This window comes from Prionailurus bengalensis, chromosome B1, assembly GCF_016509475.1.
Source record: "Prionailurus bengalensis isolate Pbe53 chromosome B1, Fcat_Pben_1.1_paternal_pri, whole genome shotgun sequence".
In the NCBI taxonomy this organism is placed as follows: Eukaryota; Metazoa; Chordata; class Mammalia; order Carnivora; family Felidae; genus Prionailurus; species Prionailurus bengalensis.
Window position 1 is genome coordinate 144,911,519 of NC_057344.1, and position 24,441 is coordinate 144,935,959.

The following is a 24,441-nucleotide window of genomic DNA, read 5'->3' on the forward strand; positions in this document are numbered from 1 at the left end:
ATTAACTCTTGAACATTCTGAACTTGAGATATTGATGAGAGATCTTGATATGGTAGAAATGTACATTGAGCAGTTAAAGGTTGTAACATATATTTAACTAGATATAAGATTTTTGAAAGCTATTCATGCATAGTTGTTAATTAAAACCAAAGATGCAAATAAAATCTCTTAAAGAGAAATTGGAAGTGATAAAAATAGGCTAGTGATCTTTCTCTTACGACATGCTCAGATTTAACACTTCACTCTATTAGTCCAGTTTCTTTCTCCATAAAGACAAGTCTAGATAAGTGATATACCATAATATGTATTTTATGTTATAGAACAGTATATTACAGTATATCTAATTGAATATCAAAACATCCAACTGACCAATTCAAACCACAAATCTTCAGCTTTTAATGAGATGTCATTCCATTTTCACATAATGGAAAGATATCAACCCCTGAGATTCTATCTGTCTTAATGGTTAGCACAGTGGTTTGCACCTAGTATCCAATTAGTATTTATTGAAACAACTGAAAATAAAAACGTAAAAACCTTAATAAGTTAATCATTTCATTTCTAAAACAGTGACTCTAAAACAAATGAATTAAAATTGCAAGAAAATTAGGGAGAAAAATCATCGAAAACAGACTTACCGATCTGTTTGTAAAACATGGATAAGATGTTCCATAGCTTGTATACCTACTTCCAAGCGGTATTTCTGCACAAAAGAAAAATGTTGTTAAAGTAACTAATATCCAACTTAATAAAATTAGTAGGTGATAAAGCATTACAAACCTTAGATAATGATTTGAGAGCACGAACAGCATTTCTTCGGTCATCCAGCAAAGTAGATGAAGCAACTCTGTCACAAAGCTTTTGAATCTGTCATTAAAAAATGAAATAGCATAAACAGAACTTAAAAAAGCAAAAAAGAAACATGAAGTTCTCCCCCTAAATTTATACCATCTACTTTCGAAAACAAAAATCAACAAATGGGATGTCATGGGAATTAGGTGCTTTTATAATCTCATTACAGACAAACAGATTTCTCACAGAGACTTGAAAAACAGAAGTGGTGAAAGAAAAGTTAAATGAAATAAGTCATATAAGTTGAGGAATTAAGAGAAATCATTAGTATAATCAGAACTTTGTAAACATGCAGCTTACAACTGTTTGAGCCAAGAGGAAAGCAGGGTTATGGTAGAAGACGGGAACTTATTTAAAAATTTTTTTGAAATAATAATTGTTTATAACTTCACCCTAATATTTCCACTAAGTATTTGAAGAAGAAAAGACAGAATTATATACCAAAAATATTAAGTTTTTGGGTGCCTGGCTGGCTCAGTCAGAAGAGAATGCAACTGTTCATCTCAGGGTCAGGAGTTTGAGCCCCACATTGGGTGTAGAGATTACTTAAATAAATAAATAAAAACTTAAAATTTTAAGTTTTAACTGTGCCTCAAAATCTATAGAGATGAAATGTTTCCATTATAAAAATTTTTAATAAATTTGCAGGTATTAAAGTTCAAGTTGCATTTTAAAATAAACCTTCCATGGCACAAAAACAGACACACAGACCAATGGACTAGAATAGAAACCCCAGAACTAGACCCACAAACGTATGGCCAACTCATCTTTGACAAAGCAGGAAAGAACATCCAATGGAAAAAAGACAGCCTCTTTAACAAATGGTGCTGGGAGAACTGGACAGCAACATGCAGAAGGTTGAAACTAGACCACTTTCTCACACCATTCACAAAAATAAACTCAAAATGGATAAAGGACCTAAATGTGAGACAGGAAACCATCAAAACCTTAGAGGAGAAAGCAGGAAAAGACCTCTCTGACCTCAGCCATAGCAATCTCTTACTTGACACATCCCCAAAGGCAAGGGAATTAAAAGCAAAAGTGAATTACTGGGACCTTATGAAGATAAAAAGCTTCTGCACAGCAAAGGAAACAACCAACAAAACTAAAAGGCAACCAACGGAATGGGAAAAGATATTCGCAAATGACATATCGGACAAAGGGCTAGTATCCAAAATCTATAAAGAGCTCACCAAACTCCACACCCGAAAAACAAATAACCCAGTGAAGAAATGGGCAGAAAACATGAATAGACACTTCTCTAAAGAAGACATCTGGATGGCCAACAGGCACATGAAAAGATGTTCAGCGTCGCTCCTTATCAGGGAAATACAAATCAAAACCACACTCAGGTATCACCTCACGCCAGTCAGAGTGGCCAAAATGAACAAATCAGGAGACTATAGATGCTGGAGAGGATGTGGAGAAACGGGAACCCTCTTGCACTGTTGGTGGGAATGCAAATTGGTGCAGCCGCTCTGGAAAGCAGTGTGGAGGTTCCTCAGAAAATTAAAAATAGACCTACCCTATGACCCAGCAATAGCACTGCTAGGAATTTATCCAAGGGATACAGGAGTACTGATGCATAGGGCCACTTGTACCCCAATGTTCATAGCAGCACTCTCAACAATAGCCAAATTATGGAAAGAGCCTAAATGTCCATCAACTGATGAATGGATAAAGAAATTGTGGTTTATATACACAATGGAATATTACGTGGCAATGAGAAAAAATGAAATATGGCCTTTTGTAGCAACGTGGATGGAACTGGAGAGTGTGATGCTAAGTGAAATAAGCCATACAGAGAAAGACAGATACCATATGGTTTCACTCTTATGTGGATCCTGAGATACTTAACAGGAACCCATGGGGGAGAGGAAGGAAAAAAAAAAAAAAAGAGGTTAGAGTGGGAGAGAGCCAAAGCATAAGAGACTGTTAAAAACTGAGAACAAACTGAGGGTTGATGGGGGGTGGGAGGGAGGAGAGGGTGGGTGATGGGTATTGAGGAGGGCACCTTTTGGGATGAGCACTGGGTGTTGTATGGAAACCAATTTGTCAATAAATTTCAGAAAAAAAAATAATAATAAATAAAATAAAATAAAATAAAATAAACCTTCCAGGGGTAGCCAGGGTGGTTCAGCTGGTTAAGCATCCAACTCTTGATTTTGGCTTGGGTCATGATCTTACGGTTCTTGATATCACTAAGACTGCAGAGCCTGCTTGGGATTCTCTCTCTCCCTCTCTCTCTGCCCCTCCCCTGCTTGTGCACTCTTCTCAAAATAAATAAACTTAATAAAATAAAATAAAATAAAATAAAATAAAATAAAATAAAATAAAATAAAACCTTTGGGTATTTAATTTACAATGGGAAAAAAATTGGAGACAGCTGTCCCTCAAGAGAAGAAAAACTAGGGGCGCCTGGGTGGCTCAGTCAGTTGAGCATCTGACTTCCACTCAGGTCATGATCTCGCGGTTCATGAGTTCGAGCCCCGTGTCGGGCTCTGTGCTGACAGCTCAGAGAGCCTGCAGCCTGCTTCAGATTCTGTGTCTCCCTCTCTCTCTGCCCCTCCCCTGCTCATGTTCTGTCTCTCTCTGTCTCAAAAATAAATATAACATTAAAAAAAATTTTTTTTAAAGAAGAAAATAAATTATACATTCTTTGGTAGAATATTATGCAGCTACTCAAAACAATTAACTGTACTGATATGAAAATACAATGATTTAATAAACAGTGGGGAAAAAAGAAAAGCAAGTTGTAAAACTACATGTAAATTATGAGCCCACTGAAGCAAAAGTACTAAACTGTGCATGTAAAACTGCATTAAAAAAAATTGGAAACTTAAAACTATAAAACTTCTAGAAGAGAGCATAAGAGAAAATCCTAGTAGCCTTTAATAAGGCAAAAACTTCTCATACATACTAAGAGCACAATCCATAAAGAAAAACTAAATAAACTGGACCTCATCACTTCTGTTCTTCAAAAGACACTCTCAAGAGAATGAAAAAATAAACCACCAACTGGATGAAAATATTTGAAAATATCTGATAAAGAATAGTTCTTAAAACCATGATACTTGGCTCCTGTTAAGTTCTAACAGTTACTATTTTAATGACTGTTACTAAGATTCTATAAATATTATGGCATATCACTCACACTTTTGTATCCTATGTATCTGAATTAGTGGTGTTTAAATACATACACTGTTTTCCAAATTATGTTCTGCAGACTTCTAGTGTCCCAGAAGATATTAATAGATTTCTTATGATCGCAGAACCAGCAGGAAACACAAGGTTATACAAAATTAAATAGGTTTCTGCACTGCAGGATTTCTAAAAGTCTTTACTATGCTGATTTGCATTTCTTCATACTGCAGAGTATGATAACCAAGCATAGCCTTACTCTTTGATTTTATTCATTCTAACTGCTCACATTTAAAAATTATTTCTACCTTAAACTATATTTACCTTTGTAATAATTACATTGACTTTCCAAAACACAAATACAACTTTCTCTTCATTAAATAAATACAACTTTCTCTTTATTAAATAACTGATTGACTTTTTCTACCACAATTTGTTTTTTACCATTAGAAAAACTACATAACTATCTCTTGAAAACATGAAGCTTGCTACTTTCAGCTTAAAGAATTTCTTAGTCCAAAAATAGTTTTCCTAAGTATGACTATAATTTCCTTTACTTGGGTCTTGTACATCTTTTGTTAATTTTTTCTAGGTCATTTATAACTGATACTAGGAATTGAAATCATTTATAGGCATTTTCTGCTTTTTACGAGCCCTAGACCTTAGCACCAGTCCTAGACCTCGGATTCCCAACTCTCATGGAGTACTGAGTTCTAGTACCATGCAGGGCTTGAACTCGAGCTTCACCCTCAGAATCCTCTATAGTTAGTATATAGAAAGCCCTGTGTCAAAATATGACCTTCTGTGTCTAGAAACTCTTCAATTATTTGTTGAATGTGAACACTTGAAGGCTACTTGATACTGAAGGAGAAACTCAGCTTTAGGAATTTTGGAGATGATCATAATCCTAGAGTTTGGGGGTCTGCTTTGTTTTTATTTTCCGTCTTTTATTTTGTGCTCTAAATATGCTAATATTTGAGTGTTGTCAATTTTTTTTACAAAGCTTTGAGATATACACAAAGATAATCTCAGTTGTTATGAAGATAAATACAACCTAAAATAGCAATGAGGTTATTTTTACCTATCAGACTCACTAAGATTAAAATTAAAATAATAGTACCAAATATTCTGATATCATTTCTATAAAATAAAAAAACAAGTAACATTAATCTGTGTTAGCAGAAGTCAGGATAGTGGTTACTCATGGAGAGAGGCAGTGACCGGGAATACAAAGGGGACTTTTTGGGTCTTGGTAATGTTCTGTTCCTTGATCTGGGTGCTGATTACATAGGTGTGTTCAGGTTGTGAGGTTTACATATTTGACATGCATACTTTTCTACATACTTTAATACATTTAATAAAATGATTTTTAATTATTTTTAAAATATTTTATTTTTAAGCAATCTCCACACCCAACATGGGGTTCGAACTCACAACCCTGAGATCAAGAGTTGCACACTCTACCGACTAAGTTCGCCAGGCACCCCAATAAATTTTTAAAAATAGAAATATCTATGGAGGTTCCTCAGAAAATTAAAAATAGACCTACCCTATGACCCAGCAATAGCACTGCTAGGAATTTATCCAAGGGATACAGGAGTACTGATGCATAGGGCCACTTGTACCCCAATGTTTATAGCAGCACTTTCAACAATAGCCAAATTATGGAAAGAGCCTAAATGTCCATCAACTGATGAATGGATAAAGAAATTGTGGTTTATATACACAATGGAATACTATGTGGCAATGAGAAAAAATGAAATATGGCTTTTTGTAGCAACGTGGATGGAACTGGAGAGTGTGATGCTAAGTGAAATAAGCCATACAGAGAAAGACAGATACCATATGGTTTCACTCTTATGTGGATCCTGAGAAACTTAACAGAAACCCATGGGGGAGGGGAAGGAAAAAAAAAAAAGAAGAGGTTAGAGTGGGAGAGAGCCAAAGCATAAGAGACTGTTAAAAACTGAGAACAAACTGAGGGTTGATGGGGGGTGGGAGGGAGGAGAGGGTGGGTGATGGGTATTGAGGAGGGCACCTTTTGGGATGAGCACTGGGTGTTGTATGGAAACCAATTTGACAATAAATTTCATACATTAAAAAAAAATAGAAATATCTAGGATAGGCAAAGATATATTAATTAACTTGCTTATATTCTACCAAAGGGAAACTAACCTAAAAAAGTGGCAATTTGGCAAAAACAATTACAACCTAAAATATTCATACCCTTTTTTTAGCCAGGCATTCCTACTTCTAGGAATTTACTCTTTAAAAACACCCCCACAGTTACATAACGTTTTATACTAGGATGTTTTTTGTAGCAATACCTTTAATAGCTAAAAAGGAAATCCAGTTCCCGCCACATAAGAATATAATAAGAAGTCTGCAACTGGCACTCCAGAACTCAGACTTCCAGCCTTCACAACTTTGAGCAATTTCTGTTAATTGGAAAAAAAAAAAAAAAAGGTGGAGGGGAATCTAAAGGTTCATCTATCGATCAGAGAGTAATTAACATATGGTACACAGAAACTATGCAGTTGATCAAATGAATGAATCAGAGCCATTTTTTTTAATAGAAAAAAAGTGGACAAAAATTATAAGCCGTATGTTTGGCATTAGTTCATTTTGGTTTAATATGATACTATTAATAAACAATGTGAATATGTATAGAAAATATTAAGACGATGTACCATATTGCCATTTGGTAGGTTGCTGGAAATGTTCATTTTTTACATTATTTCTCATGTTTGAATTTTGATAAAATAGGAATTACCTTTATAAACAAAAAAGAGCAATAATGGAGTAAAGCAAAATGGTTTATGTTTTATTGGAATTTCTAGGATATTTTCATGACTGACTGAACACATCTTTTTAAATGCTATCATCTCTCTGATCAAAATAATATGAAATCAGAGGTGCCTGAGTGGCTCAGTTGGTAAAGCATCTGCCTCTTGATTTCAGCTCAGGTCATGATCTTGTGGTCGTGAGATCAAGCCCCTGCACTGGGCTCAGCGCTGACTGTGGAGCCTGCTTGGGATTCTCTCTCTCTCCCTGCCCCCCCCCTGCTCATGCCCTCTCTAATAGACTTAAAAAATTAATAGTATGAAATAAGCTCTTAATTGATAAAAAAATAAACTACCATAATAAAAATATCCTCAATTGGCCCCCTGTTGCCTATAAAGTCCAAATTTTTTTAACTAGAATGCAGTCATTGCTCAGTTAATATACACACACTGAGGACACATTATTTGTTCTGGTACTAACCAAAATAAGATATGGTCTCTAACCACACGGAACTTGCACAGGAAGACAGTCACATAAATATAGAATAATAACAAGTTAAAGGTATATAAGTAAGTGCTGAGTAAAGCTGGGGCACAAAAGAAAACAGTCAATTCTATGTGAAAGTGAAACTGCTACAGACTGAATGTTTATGTCCTCCCCCCACCCCTCCCCGGGCTGCCACCCCCAATGCAAATTTAGAAATCCTAACCCCTAATGTGATGGTATGAGGAGATGGGGCTTTGGGGAAGTGATTAGGGAATGAAGATAGAGTCCTCATGAATGGAATCAGTGCCCTTATAAGAGAGACTCCAGAAAGCTCCGTCTCCCTTCCTGCCAAGTAGGACACAGTGAGTAGATATATGGAGGAACCAGAATGCAGGCCCTCAGCAGACACAGAATCTACCAGTGCCTTGATTTTGGACCTCCCACATTCCAGAACTGTGAGAAATAAATGTGTGTTGTTTAAGCCACACCCAGATTATATTTCTGTTGTAGCAGCCCAAATAGATTAAGACAGATACTGTTTAAGAATGGTATATTTAACTCAGGCAACACTAGATGTTGGCAAAGATGCAGAGAAAGAGGATCTCTTTTGCACTGTTGGTGGGAATGCAAACTGGTGCAGCCACTCTGGAAAGCAGTATGGAGGTTCCTCAAAAAGTTAAAACTAGAACTACCCTACGACCCAGCAATTGCACTACTAGGTATTTATCCAAGGGATACAGGTGTGCTGTTTCAAAGGGACACATGCACCCCAATGTTTATAGCAGCACTATCAACAATAGCCAAAGTATGGAAAGAACCCAAATGTCCATCGATGGATGAATAGATAAAAAAGATGTGGTGTATATATATATATATATATATATATATATACACACACACATATGTATACACACACAACGGAGTATTACTCTGGGAATGCAAGCTGGTGCAGCCACTCTGGAAAACAGTATGGAGGTTCCTCAAAAAACTAAAAATAGAATCACCCTATGACCTAGCAATTGCACTACTAGACATTTATCCATGGGATACAGGTGTGCTGTTTCGAAGGGACACATGCACCCCCATGTTTATAGCAATACTATCAACAATAGCCAAAGTACGGAAAGAGCCCACATGTCCATTGATGGATGAATGGATAAAGAAGATGTGGTGTATACATATACAATGGAGTATTACTCCAATTACTCCAATCAAAAAGAATGAAATCTTGCCTGTTGCAACTACGTGGATGGAACTGGAGGGTATTATGCTAAGTGAAATTAGTCAGTCAGAGAAAGACAAAAATCATATGACTTCACTCATATGAGGACTTTAAGAGACAAAACAGATGAACATAAGGGAAGGGAAATGAAAATAATATAAAAACAGGGAGGGGGACAAAACAGAAGAGACTCATAAATATGGAGAACAAACTGAGGGTTACTAGAGGGGTTGTGGGAGGGGAGATAGGCTAAATGGGTAAGGGGCACTAAGGAATCTACCCCTTAGAGGCGCCTGGGTGGCTCAATTGGTTAAGCATCTGACTCTTGGCTTTGCTCAGGTCATGATCTCACGGCTTGCGAGATGGAGCCCCAAGTCAGGCTTTGCACTGACAGCACAGAGCTTGATTGAGATTCTCTCTCCCTCTCTCTGTCCCATCCCTGCTTGCATGCGCTCTCCCTTTCTCTCTCTCTCTCTCTCAAAATAAATGGACATGTATCCTGTTATCAAGATGCTTTTATAGCCTCAGTACAGTGTAGTTAGTATGCTAACTACCTTGGACGTAAATTAAAAAAATTAAATAAAATAAAAATTTTAATAGAAAAAAAAAGAATGGTATAATTAAGGATGCCATTCTTGAGTCAAGAATTAAAGGATAAGTAAGTAGTTCAGGGGTGCCTGCGTGGCTCAGTTGGTTGAACATCTGACTTCAGCTCAGGTCATGATCTTGAGGTTCATGGGGTCAGGCCCCATGACAGGCTCTGCACTGATGGCCTGGAGCCTGCTGTGGATTCTGTGTCTCCCTCTCTCTGTGCCCCTCCCCCACTTGCCCCTCCACCCCCCAAATAAACATTACAAAAAAAAAAAGGATAAGTAGTTCATCAGACAATATGAAGGAATTTCAGGCACTGAAAATTATTTCCTTGTAATTGTTTGCACATATTTAATGTATAAAAGAGCATTTCATATTCACAATAAAATTGGTCTAGGCAGTTCTTTCTGCCCATGGGTCCTGTCCCCATTGTATAATAAAAACACCCCCCAAAATTGGTCTAATTTGAGTTTTTAAATTGTATACATCTATGAACCAAAAAACGTAATTTTCATCTCTCTCTCTCTCTCTCTCTCTCTCTCTCTCTCTCACACACACACACACACACACACACACATATACTTGTTCTAGTAAAATAATACACCAAAGGAGACTTTCTAAAATTAGAAAATTTCCCCTTTTACAATAATTTGTATCTCTGGGAATGATGGCTGATCTAAAATAACACGGGAAAAATAAGAATATATGATTAAAATGTTAGCTAAAAACATATTTCTTTTCTAGTAAGTTCAAAGTATCTGCTTCAATAAACTGATTAATGAGCAACTCACTATTTTTAGTTGAAAAATGTACCTTTTCAAATATTAAAATTAATCACTATTATACTTATAGAAATAAAATCCATTCTTTCTTGAGTTTGGGTAAATAATCTATCAAGACTATTTTTTTTTAATGTTTGTTTATTTTTGAGAGAAAGAGAGACAGAGTGTGAGCAGGGGAGGGGCAGAGAGAGACAGAGAGGGAGACACAGTCTGAAGTAGGCTCCAGGCTCCGAGCTGTCAGCTCAGAGTCCAACACAGGCTCAAACTCACGAACTGTGAGATCATGACCTGAGATGAAGTCAGACACTTAACCGACTGAGCCACCCAGGCGCCCCTCTATCAAGACTATTTTTAACAATATAAGCATGCTTCTGACTGATTAAACCTGGATTTTTACAGCAAGTACATATTCTTCCAAATTGGGGATTTTAATCAGAACTTTCTCTCTAGCAACTTAAAGATGAACTCAGTCATCTTTAAGTCAACCATAGTGCAGTCAACCATAGTGCAGTCAACCATAGTGCAAGCCAATGAGAATCAACGTGAATATAAGAACAACTTATTTAGAAGCATTAGACTGAGTTATTTCCGATACCTTCTGTCAGGGACCAAACTGGTCTTTTCATTTTAGCTTTTTCTGATAGTAATCTAAAATTAATTACCAGCTTCTCTGTCTTCTTAAACAACACACATAATTATAAGCTTTCTTAGCTTTTAAACCTAAGTCCTCTCCAAGATATACATAAGACCAACATCTTAGGTTTTAAATTTTTTTTTTCAACGTTTATTTATTTTTGGGACAGAGAGAGACAGAGCATGAACGGGGGAGGGGCAGAGAGAGAGGGAGACACAGAATCGGAAACAGGCTCCAGGCTCCGAGCCATCAGCCCAGAGCCCGACGCGGGGCTCAAACTCACAGACCGCGAGATCGTGACCTGGCTGAAGTCGGACGCTTAACCGACTGCACCACCCAGGCACCCCCATCTTAGGTTTTAAATAAAGTAATGAACATAAAAGGTTTTGCCTAGTACCTGGCACCTACAAATATTCAATAAATATTATTAACAAACTTTATTGTTACCAAGCTTATGACTTTTTTTGTATTCTTCTATCCTATCAGGCTTTTGGCTGTCACTTCCATCATATATGTTTTTAACAGACCATTCAATTTTGCAGATTTTAATTTGCAACTGAGAAATTTGATAATTAAGTTAGATACTAGTACAATTTTTCTTAAAAATTTTTTTATATGTTTATTTATTTTTGAGAGAGACAGAGAGACAGAGAGCCAATGGGGGGGGGGGGGGCAGAAAGAGGGGGAGACAAAGAATCCAAAGCAAGCTGCAGGCTCTGAGCTGCCAGCACAGAGCCTGATGCGGGGCTCGAACCCACCAACCAGGAGATCATGACCTGAGTCGAAGTCGGACACCTTAACCGATCAAGCCACTCAGGTGCCCAAATACAATTTTTCTATAACAAAAAATCATTCAGGCTTAAGATCAAGATTGAGTACACGGACCTTGCAACTTCCACTTTTGCTATAGGAAAGCCTATTACCTCCTGATAATATTCCAGATGGTTGAAGTTTCTGAATAAGTGATCTCTCTATAACAAAGTGCTACATTGCTACTCTTTACCGACCACTGAAGCCAAATGAAAGGAAAATATATGTGTTCCAAACCTTAAAAAGATTTAGCCATGTTTTAGGCCAAACACTGTCTATATTTTTCAGTTGATAGTTACGAAGCAAAAATTTTGTAGCACAAGAATGTTTAAGTTATATTCAGAAATTGTAGATCTCACAGACCATTATGCCATTTATTCCTTACTTGAAAAACCAATTCAATGCAGCATAACTGCCTCACTTTCCATTTCCTCCTTTCAGTTGTTAGAACCCTCTGTGTTTTAGCTGGGCACATAGATGTCTATCTACATAGACTACTTTCTAAGTCTTCCTTGCATCCAGGCATAGACAGTGACTATATTCTGGCCCATGCATTCTTAGTACTTATTTTACAGAAGAAACTAAGGCTCAGAAACAAAACAGTACATCTCAAAATACACTGGCAGTTTGGTGGCACAGTCCAGATTCTTTCTACCCAAACTGTAGATGTCTCACTCCAAAGCCCACCCTCTCATAGCTTATATTGCATCCTATGCAGAAAAATGTGAATCTGAGTTACTGTTGCAAACTACATGGACTGCAGGACTTTATAGGGGGAGACTGAAATACAGTTTCTATGAATAGGTTTTACTTGCACTATAGCTCACTAAAGGACCCTGAGAAGCCTTTGACTTAACTGGTCGGCCAGGGTTGTCCCTTGTTCTAAGGGAGTTTGAGCTTTACTCTTTACTTTGGGAAAGCTATAATCAGAAGCTATGGGGGGGGGGGGGGGGGGAGGCAGCAGCTACCAAGTTAAAAAAAAAAAAAATCAGTACCGTATAAGTACTTCAGAAAAACTACAAAAATTAATATACTCACTCTTTCAGAATTAACCTGGCTGAGATAAGGACAAACTGGAGTGGAAAAAGAGAGAGAGAAAAAAAAATATGTCAGCTCATTATAACAGACAAGGAATAAGGTTAAGAAAAAAACGTATTAGGGTGGTGGTAATGGGCCAAGGGCTGAAGGGATAAACAAGGCAAAAGAATAATTGAAAGAACTGAATTTAAGAGGCTGGGGGCTCTGAAGAATAAAATGTCTGGGACAACCACTGTTTGGGATTCAACTTCTACAGCTTTTCCTTAAACAAACATATGGTCAAATATTGTTTTTTAAAAGATACAATTAAAAAATCAAAAAAGCAGCAGTGATTAAAGCTAGCTGAAGTCTGGGGCGCCTGGGTGGCTCAGTCGGTTAAGTGGCCGACTTCAGCTCAGGTCACGATCTCGCGGTCCGTGAGTTCGAGCCCCGCGTCGGGCTCTGGGCTGATGGCTCAGAGCCTGGAGCCTGCTTCCGATTCTGTGTCTCCCTCTCTCTCTGCCCCTCCCCCATTCATGCTCTGTCTCTCTCTGTCTCAAAAAAACAAAACAAAACAAAAACGTTAAAAAAATTTTTTTTAATAAGTAAATAAATAAATAAATAAATAAATAAATAAATAAATAAAGCTAGTTGAAGTTTGAAATCATGAACCAGCAATCATTCTTCTATATCTCAGCAAACACTCTGGGTTTTGGCAAGGATAAAGGTCAAAGGAGCAATATATCTGAAGAATTCAGTACCATAATCCTAAGTGGTGGTTCATCCATTCATTCAACAAATATCAGAGTGCTGCTACCCCCATGGGGACTGTGATCAGTGCAACCAGAAAGCAGTGGTCTGTGACAAGGTAAGTTCTGAAACTGGGATCACACATTTAGAAACTTCTACAACTGGATAACTGTACGGCTATATAAAAAAAAATAGGGCTTAACATTTTTACGCACACGAGTGTGTCTATGTGTACTGTCACTCCATCTTCCCAGCAACTCATTTTTATTGTATTTTATAGAGGTGTTGGTCTGTGATTAATTGGAAATTAAAAAAATAAAACTAAAGCAACTGGTCTTTCACCACAGACAGTTAGAGAAATATTAGTAAAGTGCTTAACATTTTGCAAAGCACTGCAAAATTTTATTCTGGGGGAATAGCAGTGAGCCACTGTAGAAGGTACCTATTCTAATGAAATGATAATGGCAAGGAGACCACAAATTAAAAATAATTAAGATAAAGAGAGAAAGTGATAAGTATGACAAGGGGAATAATTAGGGAAATGAGATAGTGATTAGGTGGAGAGTATGACTTTACATAGCCTAGTTGGTCAGAGGGCCCCAAGTTAAGCACTGGTTTGGATATAGCCAGAAGTGTGGGTAATGAGTAACAACAACAAAGCAGGTGGAAAAGTAGGGAAGCAGAGTGAATGAGCATATTACCATAAGGAAAAAGGCAGTTTTAAAGGATAAATGTATTCAGTGTCCCAAATGGGATCCTGAGGTGAGAGACTTTGTTACTAGCAACTCACTCACTATCTCAGAAACCAAACAAGGAAGCCAACTTGTTTAAAGCAAAAGTCGTAAGGGGTGCCTGGGTGGCTCAGTTGGTTGAGCGTCCAACTCTTGGTTTCAGCTCAGGCCATGATCTCACAGTACGTGAGTTCAAACCCCACGTCAGGCTCAGTGCAGACAGTGCAGAGCCTGCTTGGGATTTTCTCTCTCCCTCTCTCTCTCTCTCTCTCTCTCTCTCTCTGCCCCAACATTGTGATCTCTCTCTCTGTCTCTGTCTCAAAATAAATAAATCTAAAAAAATTTTAAAGCAAAATTCATAATTATACTGGGTATTTAAAGTCACAAACTCTTGTCTGAATCTTCAACACTCTCATCAACATGATGGGAGAGTTGGAAAGGGAGTGAAAGGTTTAAATCCCACATATTTTAATACCATTTTCTCCTTAATTAACATTTTGCTGCCATTATTGATCTAATACAGAAGAAGGTAATCAAGTCTACTTTGTTAAAAAGTCAGAAATGTTTATACCTAGACTTTTTACCAAAACAGTCATTATCTCAGTAGACTATAAAGCACAACATTTCAGACAACCATTCTGTACCCTTGAAACAAGTAACCTTCCCAGAATTTCACTGCCTGAATAAAGAGAAATATAAATACAGACAAGACATGTAAGGTTACAGAACGGAAAACTGGTAACAACAAAAGAAGATACTTTAGCCTATTTGCCTGAAACAAAGAAATTTGTAAATATTTTTTATTTTATTTATTTTTTACTTTTTTTTCATCTTAATTTATTTTTGAGAGAGAGACAGACTGTGAACGGGGGAGGAACAGAGAGAGAGGGAGACACAGAATCAGAAGCAGGCTCCAGGCTCTGAGCTGTCAGCACAGAGCCCAACACAAGGCTCGAACTCATGAACTGTGAGATCATGACCTGAGCTGAAGTCGGCCGCTTAACTGAGTGAGCCACCCAGGCGCCCCTGTAAATATTTTTTAAACTCTATGGGAATCTATGTTTACTATTAAATTTTCTAATATATATATTTTTAATGTTTATTTCTGAGAGAGTGCAAGTGGCGGAGGGGCAGAGGGAAGGGGGGTAAAGGGGATCCAAAATGGGTTCTGTGCTGACAGCAATGAGCCTGATGTGGGGCTCAAACTCACGAACCATGAGATCATGACCTGACTCAAAGTTGGATGCTCAACCAACTAAGCCACCCAGGTGCCTCATCTACTATTAAATTTTTAATTAACTCTGCCACTCTTTTTTTTTTTTTTGGTTTATTTATTTTGAGAAAGAAAGCTATGACAATGGAGGGGAAGAGAGAGAGGGAGAGAGAGAATCCCAAGCAGGCTCTGCACTGTCAGCACAAGCCTAATGCAGGGTTCGAACTCACGAACCATGAGATCATGACCTGAGTTGAAGTCAAGAGCCAGATGCTTAACTGAGTCACCAGGTACCCCATATGCCACTCTTATAAAAAAAAAAAAAAAAAAAAAAAACAACTCATTTGTATCATAAACATATTGGTAACTGCAAAGAAAATATTCTGGAAGGATGTATGCCAAACTTCATTAGCAATTACCCTTGGCAATGGGAAATGAGATTGTGACAGGAAGAAGAAAGGGGAAATTTTAGACTACATAGTGATATGAATTATTTACAATAAGCATGTTTTCACTATTGCTTCAATAACTAACCAGAAAAATTTAAAGGAATTTCCAGAATTTATTAGACCTTGCTTTTATTCTCTTATGTGCTCTAACATAGCACCTGACTGACTCACTGTTTATCTACTTTCTGAATACAGTTGATTCTTGTTAGCCGCAGCAGTTATGTTCTGTAAGTGACCACAGACAATGAATTAGCAGATACTGAACCTTTGCATCTAAGAGAAATACAGTGCTAGGTTCCTGTGAGCCTGTGGTCACATTTTCCCCAATCAATCCAATACATAACCTTGTTTTATGTGTATTTCTTTAAAGATATCTTTTTCAATACATGTCCTTGATTCATTAACACTTAACTCACAGTCACCGGCACTATTACTCATGCCTGAAGGAAGCTTTTATAACACACATATTTTCTCTGTGAAAACACCACAGCCTTTTTGTGCTTTAGGAACACTAGACAGCACTTTAGCACTACATGTGGGGTCATTTTTAACAGCAAAATCACCAGCAAGAAGCACAAAAATGCAAAAAACATGACACTAAATAGGCTGTGAAAAGGACACTGGTTTAATACGAGAGTTGAAACAAGAAGGCAGAGTATCTCCTTGTTTGACCTCAACTGGGGACACACAGATCAGGTGACTCAAATTTTTCACTACCCTGCACATGTCCACAAACAACCTGCAAGGACTAGATGTACTGATATTGGAGTTACAAAGAAATCTTAGCATAGATGAATTTGCAAATATGGAATAGATGAATAACAAGGATTGACTGTACCTTAAATATAATCTAAGTCAGGTTCATCATCTGCAAGATGGAAGAATAAAGGATAAACTCTAAGGCTACTTAATACTCAACACTTAGAATAAGTTAAAAATACTCAGGGCGCCTGGGTGACTCAGGTTGGTTAAGCGTCTGACTTTGGCTCGAGTCCTGAGCTTACTGTTTGTGAGTTCGAGCCCTGCGTCAGGCTCTGTGCTGACCGCTCAGAGCCTAGAGCCTGCTTCAGATTCTGTATTTCCCTCTCTCTCTGCCCCTCTCCTGCTCGCACTCTATGTCTTTCTCTCTCAAAAATAAACATTGAAAAAAATAAAAATAAAAGAGTAAGTTAAAAATACTTAACCTTTCATAGTAAGTAATAACACATTTGTTTTGTATACTATCTGAAAGATCTATTTGGCCTACACAGTATTTAAGGTAAGTTTTAAGCTAGTATCTAAAAATTGAAAGATTTTATATAGAAATCCATATTTCCACCTTTTCTGGAGGAAAATCAGCCTGATAGCTAATGATAGCTAATACTGTATTTCACACAATCTAAGAAGCCATCAATTATAAGATCCACCATTTTTGAAAGTAATCTCTATGCTCAATGTGGGGCTCAAACTCATGACCCCCCAGATCAAGAGTTGCATATTCTAGCAACTGGGCCACAAGATCCACCATTTTTTAATGTAACACCAAGCAAAGAGAAATATTGCCAATTATAATTACATGATGCAAGGTGATTTCAGAGATGTTTGCATGCTAATGTGCATCTCAGAATTGTTATTATATGGCAATGTACAGCATTTAGTATGTGCCAGTCTTTGCTAAAGATCTATGTATTTAAAATTCATTTAATCTACATAAAAACGCTATACAACAGGCACTATTATTATCCACACTTTAGAGATGAGGAAACTGAGGTACGGTGGGTAAATCCAAGTTCAGAAAACTAGTAAGGAGTTGGACAGGATTCAAAGTGAAGCAGTTTGAGTGCTTAACCATTACATTAAATTGGCTCTCTGAGCCTGCATTTCTGGAGGCACCAACTGGCTGGGGTTGAGCACTATCTATGCTCTCAAGTCAGGATACACAGGCTCCAGTTTCAGCCAGACCTCTGCTCTCCTTTAACCTGACCTGCTGGAATGAACAGTGATGTTACCCAACTGACACTATTGGGATTTGAGTTTGTGACTCTTGTATTAAACAACAGAATACTATATATTAACAAAAAACAGTTCTAAAAAAATATATATATATATACATGTATATATATATATGTACGTATACACATATGTATATGTACACATATATGTATAGATATATGTTTATATATGTATATATGTATATGTACATATATACATGTATATACATATATATACACATATACATGTATATACATATATATACACATACATATACATGTATATACATATATATATACACATATTGGATGTATATTGGATAAAATTTAACCCAGAGTTAGTTTTATTTAGAAAGACCGGAAAGGGGTAATAAGGAAAAACTCAAAAGACAATAGTTCTTCAATTTATATTATGCTAAGTATTAGGTGCTCTGAGCGATAAATACAGTGATGAACTAGACATGTATCCTGGCACCTGGGTGGCTCAATTGGTTAAGCATCTGACTCTTGGCTTTGCTCAGGTCATGACCTCATGGCTCGCGAGACGGAGCCCCAAGTCAGGCTTTGCACTGACAGTACAGAGCTTGATTGAGATTCTCTCTCCCTCTCTCTGTCCCGTCCCTGCTTGCATGCACTCTCCCTTTCTCTCTCTCTCTCTCTCTCTCAAAATAAATGGACATGTATCCTGTTATCAAGATGCTTTTATAGCCTCAGTATAGTGTAGTTAACAAAGTAACTGGAAATCTGGTATTTTAAATAATTCTAATAAAGTAGCTTTATGTTTTAACATGCAAAGATCTCTAAGACCTATCAACCAATTAAAAATGTAAGCTGCAAAACACTATAAATGGTATATCATTCATGAAAAAAAGGATAAATATGATCATACAATATATAATTTTATATTGTATAAATGTATAACTATTCATAAAACTCTGGAAGGATTTATATCACATTAAGAATCATGGTTATTTCTGGAAAGAGTACGAAATTGGAGATGGTAGTCAAGCAGGCCTTAAACTTTACTAGTATTGTTTGCCATTTTGTGTAATAAAAAATTAAAAAGCTAATGAAAAAGAGTATGCGTAAGATAATGTAACTCAAGCAGGTGATTATGTATCAGAACTCTTCATCATTTTTAGTAATTGTCAACTGAGATTCACAATTCCACTTACCAAGACAAAACTGAAAAGGGCAAATAATCCCACTAACAATTGGTAAATTGAGCATAATCAGAATGATAACCTAATAATCTGAATTTAATATTTGTTTACTTTGCTAACCTATAGTGCCATTTACTTTTATTCAGAGATAAACAAAGGAGACCAAAAAAGCAGCAATGTGATGGGAGTGACTAGGAAAGAAGAAAGTGAGATGAGAAACGTGAAAATGAAAAGCCACTGAAAAGTAAAAGGGGAAAAAGGCAAGTGGCATAAAACTAGCATGCTGGGGTGCCTGGATGGCTCAGACGGATAAGCATCTGACTCCTGATTTCAGCTCAGGTCATGATCTCACATTTCACGAGATGGAGCCCCCTATTGGGCTCTGTACTGATAGCTCAAGCCTGATTAGGATTCTCTCTCCCTCTCTCTCTCTCTGCCCCTCCCCGACTTGTGCACAATGGTGTGTAGTATGCTCTCTCTCAAAATAAATAAACTTGAAAAAAAAAAAACCCAGCATGCTGAAAGTACAATTTAAAGACACTGCCATAATGCAGTTTGCAGTATTTTCTGACAATTCCTAGTAGAAACCCATATATTTTTTTAGTATTCAGTAACTATTTAACTGACATACAAATATGAAGGACAGGAATGCCAATTTAAAAAATCTAATTCAGGGAAGCACAGATAGCTCAGTCAGTTAAGTGTCTGACTTTGCCTCAGGTCATGATCTCATGGTTCTGGCTGTGGTTCCGGCTGCGCATCAGGCTCGCTGCTGTCAGTGCGGAGCCCCCTTCGGATCCTCTGTCCCCCTCTCTTTCTGCCCATCCCCAGCTTGTGCTCTCTCTCTCTCAAAAATAAACATTAAAAAAAATAATAATAATAAAATAAAAAATCTCATTCAACCAGTTATTCAATAAATATTTATCAAACATCTAATACCAACTTATTTGATCATATAACTGCCTCCAAGAAGTTTAAAACGTAGTTATAGCTTCCCTGGAGAGAACTTCCCTAACCGTGACTATTTACTGCAGGACTAAAATAATTCATGTTAACCAATAATCAATTCATTTACAGTGTTTTAATCAAACAAACAAACAAAAAATACTAGTGTTTCGGGGTGCCTGGCTGGCTCAGCTGGTTAAGCGTCCTACTTCAGCTCAGGTCATGATCTTGTGGTTCACAAGTTCAAGCCCAGTGTTGGGCTCTGTGCTGACAGCTCAGAGCCTGGAGCCTGCTTCTGATTCTGTGTCTCCCTCTCTCTGACCCTCCCCCTCTCACACTCTGTGTCTCTCTCTCTCTCAAAAATAAAGAATTTTAAAAATTAAAAAAAAATTAGTGTTTCAGAACACAAAAAGAACAAGAAATTTATTTTAAATATTTTTTATTGTTTATTTATTTCTGGAGAGAGAAAGAGGGAGAAAGAGTGAAAGAGTGTAAGCAGGGGAGGGACAGAGAGAGCAGGAGGAGACACAGAATCCGAAGCAGGCTTCAGGCTCTGAGCTGTCAGCACAGAGCCCGATGCAGGACTCGAACTCACAAACCATGAGATCATGACCTGAGCCGAAGTTGGATGCCCAACCAACTGAGCCACCCAAGTGCCCCAAGAACCAGAAATTTATTTTAAATTGAACTCTACAACTAAGAGGTTTTACGAAGGAAAAAAAAAAAAAAAAAAAAAGCAAAGGTCAGTCCTATCTTCAGATGACCTAAATTATTATGATCTAAAAAAAGATGTGGGAACATTACAAAGTCAAACACCAGTCTCTTCGCAAATAAATCCAATGAATCTAATACAATCAATTTCCATTACAATTACCAGTAAGTCAGCCAAGCTAATATACTGCTTCATTTATTCTCCATGTTTTCTCTAAGAAAAGAACAATACTTTCCAAAAGAACATTTTTTCCAAGCAAGGCATCATTATGAAACTTGTCTACCAATTAACCTATCACAAATGTTAGCATCTCAAAGTCTTAACACCACCAGCTTTCAAATTAAAGGTAATTTTTTATACAAAAATGTTTATAGCATTTCTGCCTGAGGTATAAAAATATAAGCAGGCCTTTTCTAGGATATCCACAACAGACAAAAAAAAAACCAATGCAGTATAAATAAAATGTGAATACATAAAGAGAGCAAAATGGTATTTGCTATCAGCAAATTTACATAAGAAAATTTTAAATTCTCTCCTAAACGATAATCAGATTCAAGAGTGATTACAATTAGTTCTCAAACCACAAAGCACCAGGACTTATTTTATCTTTTATTTATTTATTAATGTCTGTTTATTTTTGAGAGAGAAAGAGAGAGAAAGAGAGAGAGAGAGAGATAGCATGAGCCGGGAAGGGGCAGAGAGAGAGAGGGAGACACAGAATCTGAAGCAGGATCCAGGTTCTCAGCTGTCAGCAGAGCCAACGTGGGGCTCGAACCCATGAAACACGAGATCATGACCTGAGCCAAAGTCCGATGCTTTAACTGACTACGCTACCCAGGCACCCCAATCTTTTAGGTATTTAAATTGGCAACACTTCATGAGCTGCATAAAACTGACAATAGTAAAAGACTTAAAAAAAATTTTTTTTGGTTAATGTTTACTTTTCAGAGAGAGGGACAGAGTGTGAGTGGGGGAGGGGCAGAGAGGGAGGGAGACAGAATCTGAAGCAGGCTCCAGGCTCTGAGCTGTCAGCACACAGTCCAACGCAGGGCTCGAACCCATGAACCGTGAGATCATGACCTGAGCCGAAGTCAGATACTTAACCGACTGAACCACCTAGGCACCCCTTAAAATGCAGTATTCTTTTTAAAAATATATCCTCTAGGACAAGTTTTCCCGAAGTATGTTCTTCAGAACACTCAGATCTATAAGGTTTCCAGAGGAAAAAAGGATCTGGTCTAATAAAATTCATAAACACAACTTACTTTATATCTACATGTTGAATATATTTGAAAACTGCTTATTAATAAACCTTGCATCAATATTAGGCTTTTTGTTTTGTTTCTGATCATCACCCAACATACTTCTTGATAACAAATTTAAGTACATCTACTCATGTTTTTTGAAACATACCTTGCTACTGGTAGGGTGTGTAATATTTAAACAATTCTAGTTTTTCTTTTTAATTTCCCTTAATAATCTACATAATAACCTTTAAAAAAAATCCATATAGTTTTCAACAGACACTACTTAAAAAGAATATGAGACATCTTTGGTTGGATAGAAGTGATCAAAACACAAATCATTATTATGGTTTTCTTTGACATTGTTATTGCAAGAGAACCAAGAGAGAAAACACGTATCAGTGATGACACTGACTTCGTTATTAATATGAAACTTGAACCCAAACAGGAGTTTTAGACTATACATTTATAGTAACGCGGTATAAAAACATGTTTGACCAAACCAAAACTATGTCTAAATTTAAACACACATTCCTTAACAACAATTTTTATTACAAGAAACTACAGCTGTCTCTATATTGTTAGCCCTTTTGCTTTTTAAGCCAGCTGATCAACATCTGATCTAAAAGGAGATGACCTGGGGCACATAGGTGGTTCAGTCAGTTGAGCACACAACTCTTGATTCCGGCTCAGGTCATGATCTCATAGTTGGTGAGATCAAACCCTGTGTCAGGCTCAGGCTGACAGCATGAAGCCTGGCTTGGGATTCTCTCTCTCTCTCTCCCTGTGTCTCTGACCCTCCCCCCATCCCTCAAAATAAATAAACATTAAAAACAAAAAGAGATGACTTTACCAGTACAGTAATTCCACATACTTCTTCTGGACTTAAGCAACCTTTATGCCTTGGGATACAACTTGAGAAAAGAAAATCCCCTATGATTTATCATAAAATGCAGTTAATATTTCTCTTGAGATTTTCAAGAAACTAGCTTTAAAACAAAAAAAGCTATTACATGAAAAGTAGATGGAAAATTAAATGTGTTAGCATTCAAAAAAAAAATAAGTAGGACTTTTACTATAATTAGTGTTTATTTGTACCCTGCAAAGTATGTCAAGACTAAGGAGGCTTCAATCACCAGAAATCAGTGCCTGTCTCTAAAGTAAAAAAAAAAAAAAAAAGAGAGAAATCAAATTTAAAAGTATTTGACTCTAAAATATGAAAGGTTTAATGTGGATGAAATTCTACACTTAAAATATTTTTTAGAATTTTATAGAATTATTCACTATCCTATGATACAACACTGTCTCTAGAAAGCATCTTAACACCAATCAAAAGTTACTCTTGGGGCACTTGGGTGGCTCAGTGGGTTGGGCTACGGGCTCTTGATTTCAGCTCAGTTCATGATCTCAGTCTGTGAGATGGAGCCTTGCAATCGGGCTCTGTGCTGACAGCAGAGCCTGCTTGGGATAATCTCCCTCCTTCTCTCTCTGTCCCTTCCCCCACCTCTGTCCAAATAAATAAATAAATAATTTTTTTTTAAAAAGTCCCTTTGAAAAGTTGGGATAATATCTTGGGGATTATTTTTAAAAAAAAGTTACTCTTAACTGAGAGGATGAAGAATTAGGTATTATAAATCAGTAATGGGGCATCGGGCTGGCTCAGTCATAAAGCATGCGACTTTTGATCTTGGGGTTGTAAGTTTAAGCCCCATGTTGGGTGTAGAGATTACCTAAAAATAAAATCTTAAAAAAAATCAATAATATGGGGTGTCTGGGTGGCTCAGTTGATTAAGCATCCGGCTCTTGGTCTCAGATCAGGTGTGAGTTCCAGCCCGGCATTTGGCTCCACGCTGTCAGTGGGGAGCCTGCTTGGGATTCTCTGTCTCCCTCTTTCTCTGGCCTTCCCCTGCTTGTACTTTCTCTCTCTCTCAAAATAAATAAACAAACCTTAAAAAAATTTTTTTAAATCAATAATGTAACTCTAACACATTTAGAAGATATTTAAATTCAGTAAGAGAAAGCAGGAAAGCACTAAAGGCACAGTAAATTTGAAAAATCCCTTAAGTAAAAAGTTTGACAAAATGAACATCAATCATTCCAGAACTTTGATTCCAGCAGTCTTTAAAAAGTATTGTTTTACCACCTAGCAATTCATAAGCTGCTATGATTATAGATCTGGGATTTCTTTCATATAACACTATAATTCATTCATTTAACAAATACTTACTGAGTATCTACTACTATGAAAAAACAAAGATTAAATTACGTATGAACTCTGCCCGAAAGATTTTTAAGAGTCCAGAAGAGTGAAACATATACAAATGGTAGGGAAAGGTAGAAAGCATAAGAAATGCACAATCTAGTTAAAATATGAAGATTGTTGAGAGGGGAAGGAGATTATTTGCAGCTTGGTGGGGGAAAAGGGGTGGATTTAAAGGACAGGTAGACTTTAGGGGTGTCTAACTGACTCAGTTGGTAGAGCATCCAACTCTTGATCTCAGGGTTGTAAGTCTGAGCCCCACGTTGGGTGCAGAGATTAAAATCTGTTTAAATCTTCTTTAAAAATAAATTAAAAAATAAAAAAACCAAGATAATAAAATTAATTAAAATAAAGGACAGGTAGGGGCGCCTGGGTGGCGCAGTCGGTTAAGCGTCCGACTTCAGCCAGGTCACGATCTCGCGGTCCGTGAGTTCGAGCCCCGCGTCGGGCTCTGGGCTGATGGCTCAGAGCCTGGAGCCTGTTTCCCATTCTGTGTCTCCCTCTCTCTCTGCCCCTCGCCCGTTCATGCTCTGTCTCTCTCTGTCCCAAAAATAAATAAACGTTGAAAAAAAAAAAATTAAAAAAATAAAAAATAAAAAATAAAGGACAGGTAGACTTGAGACAAAGAAAAGAGGTTTTCTGCTGGGAAAAAGAGGAGAAAAGCACAAAAGATGGAAAACCACAA

The 24,441-nt window shown here is 37.1% G+C and overlaps 1 protein-coding gene across 4 annotated transcripts in view; it reads right to left on the bottom strand.

The window, feature by feature from the left end:
* USO1 (USO1 vesicle transport factor) overlaps positions 1-24,441 on the bottom strand; it is a 95,471-nt gene that overhangs the window by 67,378 nt on the left and 3,652 nt on the right. For 2 of the 4 annotated variants that reach the window (XM_043572455.1, XM_043572456.1), the window contains exons 2-4: positions 12,341-12,375; positions 781-867; positions 639-703 (exon numbers count right to left, since the gene is read on the bottom strand). In XM_043572455.1, coding sequence (XP_043428390.1) covers positions 639-673 — 35 coding nt within the window. In that variant the 5' untranslated portion in view covers positions 674-703; positions 781-867; positions 12,341-12,375. The remainder of the gene's footprint in view (positions 1-638; positions 704-780; positions 868-12,340; positions 12,376-24,441) is intronic. The other 2 variants (XM_043572454.1, XM_043572453.1) reach the window with 1 other exon arrangement.